General features: G+C 46.7%; 1 protein-coding gene across 4 annotated transcripts in view; it reads right to left on the reverse strand.

The window, feature by feature from the left end:
• Nucleotides 1–806: 806 nt before the first annotated feature.
• Nucleotides 807–14,709, reverse strand: part of EXTL3 (exostosin like glycosyltransferase 3) — a 132,088-nt gene continuing 118,185 nt past the window's right edge. For 3 of the 4 annotated variants that reach the window (XM_086414768.1, XM_086414767.1, XM_086414769.1), the window contains exons 6-7: nucleotides 14,242–14,370; nucleotides 807–3,913 (exon numbers count right to left, since the gene is read on the reverse strand). In XM_086414768.1, the coding sequence (XP_086270894.1) occupies nucleotides 3,704–3,913; nucleotides 14,242–14,370 (339 nt within the window). In that variant the 3' untranslated portion in view covers nucleotides 807–3,703. Of the gene's footprint in view, nucleotides 3,914–5,770; nucleotides 5,902–14,241; nucleotides 14,371–14,709 lie in introns of those variants that run through there. The other variant, XM_086414770.1, reaches the window with a different exon arrangement.

The raw sequence follows: 14,709 nt of genomic DNA on the forward strand, positions 1-14,709 counted from the left end.
ATCAGTTGTCAACCTTCCTTTCCGAGTAATGCTGGGCTTCCCGTCCCAGGCATTCTTAGGGTTCTCATTGCTGTTCAGTCTTCCAGTCATGCCTGACTCTTCGCGACCCCATGGACTACAGCACACCAGGCTTCTCTTCCCCTCACCATCTCCCAAAGTTTGCCCAAGTCCGTGTCCAAACTCGCAACTGCCGAACCCAGAGAGGAGCACCCCAACTCAGCTTCTCCCTGGCTTCCCATCCTCCTTCCTGTCTCCATCCGTCTCCAAGTCTGACTCAGTGTTCTCTCCCTGAGGATGGCTCTGATCCCGTGGCTGAGCAGAAGCCTGGGACCACAGGCAGCCAGTTAAGCACCAGCTAGATGCACGTGCTTTTCGTGACCCCTGACGGGGCCATTATAAACCAGCCCCCTGCTCTGGGCCAGGGAACACACAGGGAGCTCCCTAGTACCACGCCACACACACTTAAAAGTCACCGTGAGAGAGGTGGGAAACATGTGCCCCGTGCCATCCCATGTCTGCACTCAAACCAGATCAGTGACACCTAAGTTCCTCTAGATCTAATCTAGTGACCCATCCTGGAAACGGACACTAGATATGCGCAAAGCTGCCCATGCCCCCAACAGCATCACCTGGGCTCAGGCATGCAGGCCACTCCAGGCCCGAGGAAAGCACAGCCGTGCAGGAAGAAGGGGCCACAGGCCGTGCACAGTGGGTGGGGGGTGGGGGGTTCCTGGAACCAGGAGGCACCTCTCCTCGGGCCACTCCTCCATCCTGCAGAGAAAAATCATAAAAGACCTCCAAGCTGCTTGTAGTCTCCATTTTCTATTTTTTATTTTTTTTACAAAAACCCAACGTAAGACCATTGTGCTCATGACTGGAAAAGGGGTGGGGTGGATGGACATGGCGTGGGTATTAGTAGAGCTTGCCCCTCCAGAACACAAGCGCTGCAGAGAGGAGCGCCCACATTCACACAGGCAGGCTGCTCCGGAGGGACTCTTCCTTGGGGCACGGTGCCCGGGCCCTGCTGGAGCGGCGCACACAGGCGGAGGCCCACGGTGCAAGTCTGGTGGGTGCCTCCCCTCAGGTGGGTGTCTCTCGGGAGAGAGCAGACTGGCCCACTGGGGAGCAAGGATGCGCTGGGCTCTGGAAGCGCAGACGGCAGTGGGCGTTCACGGAACAGCTGACGACGTCTCGTGTGTCTGCAGGGCTGTGCCAGGCTCCAGGAGTCAGCCAGGTGGCACAGACGACTCTGGACTCCCCAAGGTAAACAACAGGCGTCAAAGGCACTGGAAGCCTGGATCTGGGCGGCCCCCTAACCCATCTTGCAAAATGTGATGGCTGTTCTCTGGGAGACCCGACCAGGCCCCCGAGAGCCCTGCCCCGCCTCTCGCCGTGAGGAGTGTCCTTTACAGACGCGGCCCGTGTCCACCAGAGCCTGCAGTCCCGGCTCCTCCAAGTCAGAGTCACGCTCAGGTCCAACAGAGCCCCTCGTCTGCTCCGACGTCACCTCCCCCCACCACCCTTCAGTGCCCTGTGATGTCACCCACCACCTCAGAGCACCAGCTGCTCCGGATCTGTCCCTGACACGCAGGACCCCGTGCCCTGGCTCCACCTCGGCGGGTCCTGACACGGCTACTTTCTCACCAGGGACCCCGTGCTCAGAGGCAGTCCAGGGGTTCCTCACATTAAAAGAGACAAGATAAAAATAGCAGCCACATTTATAGCTCAAAACAACACACTCTTTGGCTTCCCAAAGGGAAGAAGGCTACTGCTAAAAAGAATCAAGTCCAGGGTCAAAGGAGGAGTAATTAGAAAGTCAGGAGGCGGGGGTCTGGACCCCTTCCCTGGGCTGCCGAGCAGCAGAGCCCATTTCCTAGGAAGCAGCCTCAGCAGGGGAGACACAGGGAGATGCCAGCAGGGACGTCAGGAAGACACAGCCCGGTCCTGCCCCCCAAACAGGGCAGGTCCCTCAGCCCTCCAGGGGGTGCTCCCTCCAGGACAGAGCTGGCTTCAGGTGACACCTGAAGAGGACCCTCTGGTGGGCAGGCAGGTCAGAGACGGATGTGCCCCCTGGAAATAGGTGCATGGGAGGTGGAGGTCCGGGGAGGAGGGAGCTGGCTTAAGGCATGTGCGTGCCCAGGACAGGCCCGAGCTTGTGTTCAGTCACTGAGGGGAACCTCCTAGACTCAGCCTCACCAGAGGAACGGGGTGTCCAGAAATAACGGCAGCGGTCACGTGCTACATCCCAGCCAACGCCAGCGACACCACTCTCTTCAGTTCCCCTACTGCTGCCACCTCCAGAAAAAAAAAGCTTCCTTCTATTTCAGCCCAGGAAAAGAGAGACTGAAACCCACAGGGGCAAGTGGTAATATGGGATATGAACACCTGTTCAATTTCAGGCTGGATTTGAGCTTAACCCAACAAATCCTATCCTCCCATCATTCTGACATAGACCAAACCAACCCCGGGGAGGGCCTGACACCCACCCGGCCTGAGGGATCTAGGACTATAGGATGCGGGTCCAGATGGGGTGGGGAAGGTGAATTTCACCCAGGTATCATCCCAAGGCAGGTGCCTTGCTGTGGCTCCCGGCCAGCCGGGTGGGGATCAAAGGGTGCTGTGCTCACTTGCTCTGAGCCGGAGAGAGTCGGCCGACCTGCAACCAACCACTCAGACCCCCCTGAAGTGTAGCCGCCAGGCATCTGCTCTGTACGTGAGAGAACCTTCAGGAAAGTCTGCAGCCAAAGCACAACAGGTCCTTAAAAGGAGGGTCAAACAAAATGAACCATTTGGGGGTCTGTCTGCAGGTCTCGGTCCTTCCTGTATTCACTCTCAGACAGCGGGGAAAGGAGAGCCAGGTCAAGTACACAGACAGCACAGCCAGCAGGGAGTCCTCGACCCACCTGTCCCAGGCAGGGAAGCTCAGCTGCGCCAAATACACAGGCCCTCCATCCCACCGAGAACTTGAGTGCAGGACAACTCGAGCCACAGAGCGCTGCTGGCAACAGGAAGCGGGGAAGGAGCCAACCCACAGGTCTGAACTCAGGCAAGACCCCCCGGGGCCACGCCAGCCCTTTCTTGTTTCTGCACACAGGGGCCCCTGGGGAGGAGGGAGACCATCTTTAAGGATGAGCCAGATACAGGAAGGCCAGGATCCTTCTCCACCAAAATACAGACCACCACGGTGGGACCCTCACTTTGTGAGATGGGCAGAAACGCCAAGCTCCCCCTCGAATACATACATATGTATATGTCTGTGAGTGTGTGTGCATATATCCGTATACACCCACATATACACACACACACATATGTGTATATATACACACACATATATATAAATAAACCTTGAATGGCAGATCTGAAACTCTTTAAATAATAATAATAGTTGTTAGTGAATTAAAAAACCACAAGCCAGCTGTGCTGGGCTCGTGAGCTGTGTGAGTGACTCCCCAGAGTCCCCATGGTCCTCAGTGTAAGCTATCGTCAGTGCCCTGTTTAGGGAGCCCTGGTGGCCTGGGACCAGGCTTCCGGGCCCAGTGCCGCCCACTTCAGGAGCAAGGCAGCCCGCCCCTCCCGCCCCCTGCGCCTCTCCCAGCCGAGGGCCTGGCCCGACCATGGTGGGCGTTCCTGAGGCCCTTCAGTGTCCAGGGCCCCCGAGCCGCCTCCCCCGCTCTGCTTGTCCTCGCCCTGCCGTGCAAGGCCCCTAGATGAACTTGAAGCACTTGGTCTTGTCGTGGGGCAGGCGGGTCTTGAAGAGCACAGAGTCCACGCGGAACTGTGTGTACAGCAGGGGCATGTAGCCGTACACCTTGACAAAGAAGTTGATACACTTGTGCCGCTCGTGGAAGTGGGAATCGTCGTGTGACAGAGCCTGAGGGCAGCCCGGGCATCGGAAAGTCCACCGTGAGGTCACCTGGGAGCCGGGAAGAAAGGGCAGAGGGTGAGAACCACGGTGCTAACACTGACAGAGGCCCCGCAGCTCAGTCTAGGAGGCCTCCGTTTCCATGGCGACGACACACAGCCCGATGCCCACGCTCACTCGCAGAGTCCTCTTCCTCACAGGGACATATTCGACAGCTACACTGTTGGTAAGGACGTGCCTTCCAAATGGTCCATATTCAACAGATACTGGAAGCCTTGAAGCCTCAGCGACTCTACTTCTAGTATTTCTCCTGGGTGCACAGCCAGAGGTTGTAGGTACAAAGCTGTTCATTTCATTCATGTTTTTAACAGGAAAATACTGGAAAACTACCCATCAAAGGGGGACTAGTTAATTATAAAATACTGCACATCCATTAAAAAGAACAGGAAAATACTGGAAAACTACCCATCAAAGGGGGACTAGTTAAATAATTATAAAATACTGCACATCCATTAAAAAGAAGTTTAAGAAAGTCATATTTAAAGACAAGGGAAAGTGATCATATTATAGTTTACTGGTTATTATGATGATGAATTTCCAGCAATCAGGAATGTATGCAGAGTAACACAACAGCTTCACCGTCAGCAACACGGCAGCCCCGACAATCTAAGCCCCTCAGCAGAGAATACCCGAAAAGGCAGGACGAAATATAGAAACCACCTCTTTAAACATACTGGCTGAGCTTGTAAGGAAAGAAATGAAATCCTCAGAAGTCAAAGGAGTGAGAAGGCTTGAATCCGGAGAAACAGCCAGGAGCTCCAGTCTTCCGGAAGCTGGGGCAGCCACTGTCATCAAATCAGATCAGAAACATGCTGAAGCCACAGAAACAAGCGGAAGGCCACGTGGGTGGGAGGCGGCCCCACAGAGCAAGGTGGTGAAGCACCGCTTCCTTCTGAGTCTGAGCTCCAAGAGGAGGAGGAAAATCCCCTCTGAGAAACTATAACCTCAAGCCGGCCTCACACAGCTGAGGCTACAATTTATGTCACCCGTGTGTCCCAATATGCTAGTTTAGCGTGAACAGGTCTTAAGCAGGAGGTGAGCCCAGGCACGTGAGAGAAACAAGTGCAAGCCCTCTCAGATCCAGGCCTCAAAGCAGGGCAGTCAGTAGCATCCAAAGAGTATGACCTCACAGTCAAAAATCGCACAACAGGGATGGGTCACATGGAGGAGAATATGCAGAAAGAAACAACAGAAGAAACACTGCACAGCAGCAGGACTCTCAGAGACAGGAACGGTAAACGGGTCTCAGGTGCACAGTGAGATGTTGGAAGATTACCCAAGGTTTGATGGAAGAAACAGGGGCTATCAGAAAAAGCCCGTGCGGACATGAAAAGGAGCCAGATGAGGAGGCCCCTGGTGAGGCGGTGGTCAACACCACGCCTCCAACGCAGGCAGTGCGGGTTCAATCCCTGGGGAGGGAACCAAGATCCCACATGCTGTGTGGCGCAATCAAAAAAGAAAAGGAAAAAGAATCAAACAGAACAACAGAAACGGAAAGTACATAAACTTATTGTGATCATCATCTCGTGATGGTTTGTAAGGCAAATCAGTAAGTTGCATGTCAATTACATCTCAATAAAACTGGGAAGAAAAAAAAGTATACTGAATTAAATCAGATACTCAGTGGATGGGTGAAGAGAAAATCAGTGATAAAAAGTATACTAAAATTATTCCCAGAATGGAAAATACTGGAAAAAAGCTTTAAAGAAATATGAAAGCAAGATGAAGAGACATGGAGGGCTTACCTGGTGGCTCGGTGGTAAAGAATCCGCCTGCCAATGCAGGAGACACAGATTCAATCCCTGATGTGGGCAGATCCCACAGGCCTCAGAGCAACGAAGCCCACGCGCCAGAAGCACTGGACTGCGCTCTAGAGGCGGGGAGCCACAACTGCTGAAGCCCGCAGGTCCTGAGCCCGTGTTCCGCAACAAGAGAAGCCACCACAGTGAGAAGCCCGGGCACCGCAACTAGAGAAAAGCCTGAGCGACATGGAAGACCCAGCACAGCCATAAATAAATAAATAAATAAATAACATTATTTAAAAAAAAAAAAAAAAAGACTGAGAGACGTGGAAAGAGATAACTGTATGATTCCATTTATTTAAAGTTGAAAACTGATCCTGGAACAGAAAAAAGCTATCATTTCCGCAGCTGAGCTCTCCTTCCTGCTCTGAGCTGAGCCACCTGCCTCCTGGGGCCCAGCGCACACTCTGCCCTTCTGGATAGATCCCTGCAGGAGGACGCGCGCAAGGCAAGACACTCCTGAAGTACAAGATTACGTTAGAGGGGACCTGTCTTAGCAAATACAAAAACTAATTCTAAAGCTATGACAATTCATGTGAATTTGGCACGTGAACAAACTGGACCAGCAGGCCAGAGTAAAGAACACGTGAATAGAACCACGTGCACACAGACGTGTGCTGAGTGACCTTCCAGCACTGCACGCCACTGGGCATGGGTGAACTGAGTGTGCAATGAATGCTGCTTAGGAGACAGAAAAGTGAAATTGGGGCCCTAGCCCACATTATACACAAAAATCACTTCAACAAGGGTTAGTGATTTAAATACAACAAGGCAAAACCTAAAACTTTTAGAAGGGTATGGGGGAGAGCCTATTTAAGACTCTGGGGCAATGAAAATAAACTACAGTCACAAGCATCAACACTGACTGAGCTCACAGACTGACTTCTTAAAAACCTAAATGCAGAGGAACACATATAGTCTGATTTCATTTACATAAAATTTAAAGACGCCAATCACTTAGAGATGAATGAGTGAGTGAAAATCGCTCAGTCGTGTCGGGCTCTTTGTGACCCCATGGACTATTCAATACAGTCTATGGAATTCTCCAGGCCAGAATCCTGCAGTGGGCAGTCTATCCCTTCTCCAGGGGATCTTCCCAACTCAGGGATCAAACCCAGGTCTCCCACATTACAGGCGGATTCTTTACCAGCTGAACCACAAGGAAAGCCCTAGAAATGAATATACATCGGTAAAAACGCTTTTATTTTTAAGAGAGGAGGGGAAGGTGATTTTTAAAACTAAACTCAGGGTAGCAGTTATCAATGGAGGGAAGCAGCAGGCCGGGATTACCAAGATACATATACAAGGAGCTGGTAGTGAGAATGTTAAACTTTCTCATTTTTAGTTATCATTTTTATTGCACGGGTATTTGTTGACTCAGCTCTCCCAATGCACTCCCAGGTTCCATCCCTGGTCAGGGAACTAGATCCCACATGCCACAACCAAGATCCAACACAGCCAAATAAATAAGTATCTCCAAAAAGAATCAAATATGGCTATGTGTGTATGAAACATACATTACTATCGGTTAAAACATATGAATGAAATGTTATGCTTAAAGGGGGGAAAAAGACAACAAACAAGCAAACTCACCAGGTTTGTCAAATACTGACACTTTGTCCTATTTGTTTTAGGCTACACATATATTTTTCTTTTTTTTTTTGCAAAAGAAACAGAATATTACGAAGAGTTAATCCGTATGCCACCACTCCCTCCCTCCTTTCCTCTCCTGCAATGCCATGGGGAACATGACCTTCAGTTATACTTGACAAAACCAAACTTTCTTCAAAATAAATGTCCCAATGTACACCCACCAGCCCTGATCAACATCTGCAATTTCTACACATCCTTACAGCCATCTGGTACCATCACACTTTCATTTCTGCCCACTTGATGGTATAAACTATATCACACTGTTTTAACTTCCACTTCCCTGATTATTACAGAAGATCAGCACCCTTCCACATGTTCATTAATCATCTAGGTTTCTACTACACTGAACTACTTTCTTACATACTTAATGAATCAACTGAGTAGTCTTCTCCTTTGGAAATCCTTTATCTGGGTATCAATTCTTTGTCATGTACCAGGACTGCAAACGTCACATCTAGATATAGTTTTTTGAACAAAGCTTTGAACTTTAATACATTCCAACAAATCAATCTTCTCCTTCAGATTTTGTACTTTTTGTTTCTGTCTATATCACAAAAATACTTCTGTATTTTTTGTTAGAAGTTTTAAAGCTTGCTGTTAACACTTGGTTTATTACGCCATCTGGAATTTCCTTTGTGTATGGTATGACATGTACTTCTGTTCCATACAGAAAGTGTTATTCCCAAGATGCCACCTTTATCATATGTCAAGCTTCCATGCAGGCGTGGGCCTGTGTCTGCATTCTGCCCTGTAGCACTGACTTTGTCAGTTTCTGTGCCAAGATCACAGGCATCTGTCCTGATTACGTACTTTAATACCGAGCCACGCTTTCTGACAGGGTCAGCTGCCCTCTTCCTCACTAGTGCCTTAGCTATCCTGGCTCTTTGCCTTTCAACACAAATCTGAGGATCTCTTTGTCAAGTTTCACTCCAAGCCAAATTAAACCAAATAAAGTATTCTACTAGAATTTAGGGGTTTTTTTGATGGTGTGGTGGTTAATTTTATTGCCACCTAACAGGATTTTGATTAGTTACACTGACATTTTACACCTGGGGAGAACTGCTATCCTGACCATGTGAATGTGGATGTGGTCTCTACTTCCATTTATTTACTGGGTAACCTTGAGAAACCTGTATGCAGGTCAGGAAGCAACAGTTAGAACTGGACATGGAACAACAGACTGGTTCCAAATAGGAAAAGGAGTACGTCAAGGCTGTATACTGTCACCCTGCTTATTTAACTTATATGCAGAGTACATCATGAGAAACTCCGGGCTGGAAGAAGTACAAGCTGGAATCAAGATTGCCAGGAGAAATATCAATAACCTCAGATATGCAGATGACACCGCCCTTATGGCAGAAAGTGAAGAGGAACTAAAAAACCTCTTGATGAAAGTGAAAAGAGGAGAGTGAAAAAGTTGGCTTAAAGCTCAACATTCAGAAAACGAAGATCATGGCATCCGGTCCCATCACTTCATGGGAAATAGATGGGGAAAACAGTGGAAACAATGACAGACTTTATTTTTGGGGGCTCCAAAATCACTGCAGATGGTGACTGCAGCCATGAAATTAAAAGACACTTACTCCTTGGAAGGAAAGTTATGACCAACCTAGACAGCATATTAAAAGGCAAAGACATTACTTTGCCAACAAAGGTCTGTCTAGTCAAGGCTATGGTTTTTCCAGTGGTCATGTATGGATGTGAGAGTTGGACTGTGAAGAAAGCTGAGCACCGAAGAATTGATACTTTTGAGCTGTGGTGTTGGAGAAGACTCTTGAGAGTCCCTTGGACTGCAAGGAAATCCAACCAGTCCATCCTAAAGGAGATGAGTCCTGGGTATTCATTGGAAGGACTGATGCTAAAGCTGAAACTCCAGTACTTTTGCCACCTCATGCGAAGAGTTGACTCAATGGAAAAGACTCTGATGCTGGGAGGGATTGGGGGCAGGAGGAGAAGGGGACGACAGAGGATGAGATGGCTGGATGGCATCACTGACTTGATGGACATGAGTTTGAGTGAACTCCAGAAGTTGGTGATGGACAGGGAGGCCCAGCGTGCTGCGATTCATGGGGTCGCAAAGAGTCAGACACAACTGAGCGACTGAACTGAACCAAACCTTATCTTACTACTGACTTCAACAGGGACCTTCTAGACTTTCACAATTGAGTGTAATATTTGCTATAGTATTCATGCAGTCAGTGTTGCGTGTTTTGCTTAGTTGCGTCCAACTCTTTGTGACCCCGTGGACTGTAGCCCACCAGGCTCCTCTGTCCATAGGATTCTCCAGACAAGGACAGTGTAGTGGGTTACCATTCCCTTCTCCAGGGGATCTCCCCGGCCCAGGTATCGAATTCCAGTCTAACACACTGCAGGAACCACCAGAGAAGGCCCCATGCAGTCAATAAATTCTGGAAATTCTCATATTGTATTTTCAAGACTGCCCCTCCCATCTCTCTAGTCTTCCCTTTCTGGCACTGTGTTAGATTTTACAGCCTTCACATCTCTTCATCTTTCTTATTTTCCATCTCTTTATATCTCCAGAATACCTTCTCAGAAATGTATTCACATTATTCACGCATCATCTACTAGGTCATTAACTTTCTCTTCAGCTGTCTTATCATTTTATCCCATTCACAAAGACTGTCATTTTAATAACTATAATTTTCATTTCCAGTAGTTCTATTTAGGTTTTTTAAATCTGCATGTTCTATTTTCTTTCTGAATATATTTTTTTCCTGAATAATTTTAAAATTATTATTACTACGATAAACTGAGAAAACAATTAAAATTGGATGGCCCATCCTGTTAATTCCAGCTGAAGAATACTTACCACCCACAGCCAGTATCAGCCATCAGAAGTCCAGTTGCTAGAGTTGAAACTGAGGAGTGATCATAACCACAGGCCAGGGCGCCAAGGGACACTCACACCAGAGATAAAACTCTGAAGAAGTCATGACCCCCAGAGGTCCCTCCACAGGACTCCACCATCCCCTTCCGCCACCCTCTCACCCGCCGGCAGTTCTCTAGACATCTTCCAGTTTACAGACAACAGTGTGTCACTTACTACCCTCCCCATCAGCTTCGACTGCAGCAGGAGATGGATGTCAGGGCCTAGAGAAGGCAGACTGTAATCAAACCACATCCGTGTCCAGTATTCTACTCTGTTCTCCCTGTACCTCATCTCAGACGCCAGCACTCAACCTCAGGGGGAAAAGTCTCTTAACCTGCAAGTGACTCCACTCTGGCACAAAAAGGTATTTATACTGCTTTTATACGGCATTTTCTCCTTATATATGCTCCTTTTATAAAGGTATTTTCACTGAAGCAGTGGTTTCCAAATAAATGTTTTTAATCATGTAACCCACTACTAAAAAAATGTTGTGATTGCAACCCCAATACATTTATTTAAAAAAAAAAATGTATATATAGGAACTTCCCTGGTGGTCCAGTGGCTACATAATATACAGAGAGAGAGAAGGGGGGGAAAAAACTGAGGGCCAGAGGAGAAGGGGGCAACAGAGGGTGAGGCGGTCAGATGGCATCACTGACTCAGGGGACATGAGTTTGAGGAAACGCAGGAAGACAGTAATGGACAGAGAGGCCTACTGTGCTGGGCTCATGGGCCACAAAGAGCTGGACGTGACCGAGCAACCAAACAACTCTGTGTGTGTGTGTAACATAATAAAACATTAAGCAGAGTAAAGTAAATTGTATAAAGTGAAGTTTGAACACTTACTAAAGCGACATCATGGATTATATTTTACACAGGAATATTTCAAGTAATTTAATCTAAGTAAAATTCTGCTTAGTAATAGTAAGGAAAATCTTGAATAGATGTTGAGAAGTTACTCAGCATTAATATTAAGACACTTACTTATGTATTGTCTCTCTACTTCCTTATCCCATAAGCCATCTCCACCTGTCTTCTCAATGCTTTATGAGTTTTTCATCCTTTATTCTGAATGAAGTCATTTACATTCTAGATCTCTCCTCTTCAAAAAAATAATAGGACATTATTCAAAGGAACAAGATGAAATTAACCCTGTGTGGTTTATTTACTCAATATTGTCAAGATATTAACATTATTGAAAGAATATAGCTATCACCTAAAACAGTCATGCTTTCCTAATTGTAACAAGGGAGGGGACAGTGAAAATTTGAAGTATTTAAAGCAAAAAAAAAAATTACTACTTTATAATATATAATAGTATATATACTGGATAAAATTAGGTAAATTAATGAAAATACTGAGTTCAAACTGGTTCTATAATATGAAGTAAACAACTGGACTCAGAATTTGAAGACAGGCTCAACTTACTGAGCCTCTGACTTTAAAAAGTCATTCTAATTTTTCCAGTTTTCACTTTTGTTGTTCAGTCGGTAAGTCATGTCTGACCTTCTGCGATGCCACGCTCCCCCGTCCTTCACTATCCCCCCGAGTTTGCTCAGATTTATGTCCACTGAGTCAGTAATGCTATCTAACCATCTCATCCTCTGCAGCCCCCTTCTCTTTTTGCCTTCAATCTTTGTCAGCATCAGGGTCTTTCCACTGAATCGGATCTTCACACCAGGTAGCCAAAGAATCATGTATACCATAAACAAATTATTTCCACCTCACTCTCTACACTGGAGAGACGTTTAACCAATGAAACACTGGCCTAATAACAGAACAAACATGCTTCCATGAGGATGAAAAATGCACCCCGTCTGTGAGTGCTTAATGTGACTGATGGTATTATTAGGTACCTAATCACTCAGATACTTTAAATTTTCATGAATAATGTCTTATGATCTAATAGGGAGTTATAATTAGAAAGCAAACATCTTGCTCGAGTCCAGTCCCTGGCTACACAAGAAAGGATAAATAAGGACCAGAAAAGTGCACCCATCGTTAATTTCTTTATAAGACCTTTGCCTCCCTTCCTTAGAATTCACGAAGAAGTATGCTTTTTTTTATCATTTACTATCAGATCTACCACTGTAACTGGAAAACATGTCATTTTATATAAAAATACTATCATCATTCAGAGTTTTAAAAAAAAAAACACAATTTGGTGCATTATTTTGCTAATTATTCTTCTCTTACAAGGCTTTAGCAGAAGGCTAAAGAATCTGAGAAACTATGGGGTAACCAGGAGTTAAGTTATGACCCTGAGCCACACTTGGCAAAAGGCTGGAATAGGTATGAATGAAAGCATAAAGCCCCAGGGGCTTCTCTACTTGTCTGTTTTGCTTTGTTGCTGGAATCAGTGTTCTCTAGTTACCACTCTTGCTTGAAACTAAAGATACAGTTTGACCATCATTATTTGTTCAGCCTAGTGGCTACTTAGTCTAGAACTTACATTCAAAATGTACAAGAAGAAGAATGAAATATACACCAAATTATTATTTACTCATGGCCCTAATGATATCCATGAAGTTAAAATTATTTTACAAAATTAAATAATACGACTTGTTGATGATAATAACATGAGGACATCAGGTGTGAATCCGTAACATAAGACACTGACAGAGCACGGTCACAAACACTAGCAATCGGAACTGACAGACGCTCTAGTATTAACTGCGACAAGGCCTTGACCGTAGCCCTCACCAGGAGCGCTCCACTTGTCTGAATCCACAATAATGACAGACAGTGATGGGACTGGTCTTCCTGTGCACCGAGTATGAAACTGCTAATAGTCTGGTCAAATCTACTCACCAACTCAAAGACAGAGAAAGCACTCACATTTCTACAATTTAGGGGGTACTTTTGTTTTGTATAAATACCTTATGAAGAACTTATGTGCCAGGCACTATTCTTAGAGTTTTACACACAGAAATTCTTACATTTTGGGTGCCAAGGACACACCACCTCCCATTCTGGTTGGGTAGTCTGGGGAAGCCTGTGGACCCTCCTTAAAATGCTTTTAGACATGTACAATATAAGAAATTACAAAGGAAATGGCAGAGGATGAGATGGTTAGATAGCATCACTGACTCAATGGACATGCTGCTGCTGCTGCTGCTGCTAAGTCGCTTCAGTCGTGTCCAACTCTGTGCGACCCCATAGACGGCAGCCCACCAGGCTCCCCCGTCCCTGGGATTCTCCAGGCAAGAACACTGGAGTGGGTTGCCATTTCCTTCTCCAATGCATGAAAGTGAAAAGTGAAAGTGAAGTCGCTCAGTCGTGTCCTACTCTTTGTGACCCCATGGACTGCAGCCTACCAGGCTCCTCCGCCCATGGGATTTTGCAGGCAAGAGTACTGGAGTGGGGTGCCATTGCCTTCTCATGAATCTGAGCAAACTCTGGGAGACGGTGGAGAACAGAGAAGCTTGGTGTGCTGCAGTCCATGGGGTTGCAAAGAGTCAGACACGACTTAAGGACTGAACAACAACAAAGGAAACAGGTAATACCGAAACACAGAAATACATGTACTCTTTTAGAGGTAACACAATCCAGGGAAAAGTTAGTAACTGCCATAATTTCAAAGAAGTGAGGAAAGTTAACAATACTTCACAATAAACATAACGTGATAGGAAAGTATCTGTGAATTCCGGTGAAAAATCAGTTACCACCAATCCTCTTATGAATTACAGCCTGTTTTATAACTGATAAAAAGGATAAATTCCAATCCAAGATCAGTGAAAATTAAAGATGTAACATTTCCCCATTCAAATTCCAATCACTGATTTCTATCCATTTACACCTTAGGAAGTGAAGGCCCTCATTAAACCCTGAAGTGATCCTATTTGGCTGGTGGCCTCATCATCCCGTTTCACAGACGAGGACTCTGAAGTACGCTGAGTTATGCACTGCACGATTACAAAGTAAGTGAGCTGAGTACACACACACCCCCAGTCCCGTACACGTCGAGGCCCTACCTTGATGGGGGGTTTCCGAGTGATGTGGGAGACGAGGAAGTTCATGGCGATGTCCTCACAGTTGATGTATTCATCCACCATATCTCGGATGGCCTGGGGCATCACGTAAGAATACAGGTAGGCATAATACTGCCGGGGCAGAAACAGAAGCACATACTGTGTTAGAGGCCACAGTTCTTTGCCTTTCAGTGAAAATACATGCAGGGCTGCTAGGAAGCATGTTGTGGGGGAGGTTGGGGGTGGCAATCTCCAGGAAGCACCACTGGCATTTAGGGAGGTGGGTCCAGGGATGCTGAACACCTGCAAGGCAGATCCTCCACACTGAAGAATCAGCCCATCCAAACTGCCATTATCACCCTCTTTGAGAATCAAACCTTCATGCTTGGTACCACAGTGATTCTGCAACAACATAAACATCTATCAAATTCGGTTGGACACTCGTTCAGCTGAACAATGTTCTCTCTGACA

This window comes from Bos grunniens, chromosome 8 (genome assembly GCF_055505025.1).
Source record: "Bos grunniens cultivar Pamir isolate PY7600 chromosome 8, Bosgru_T2T1.0, whole genome shotgun sequence".
Taxonomy (NCBI): Eukaryota; Metazoa; Chordata; class Mammalia; order Artiodactyla; family Bovidae; genus Bos; species Bos grunniens.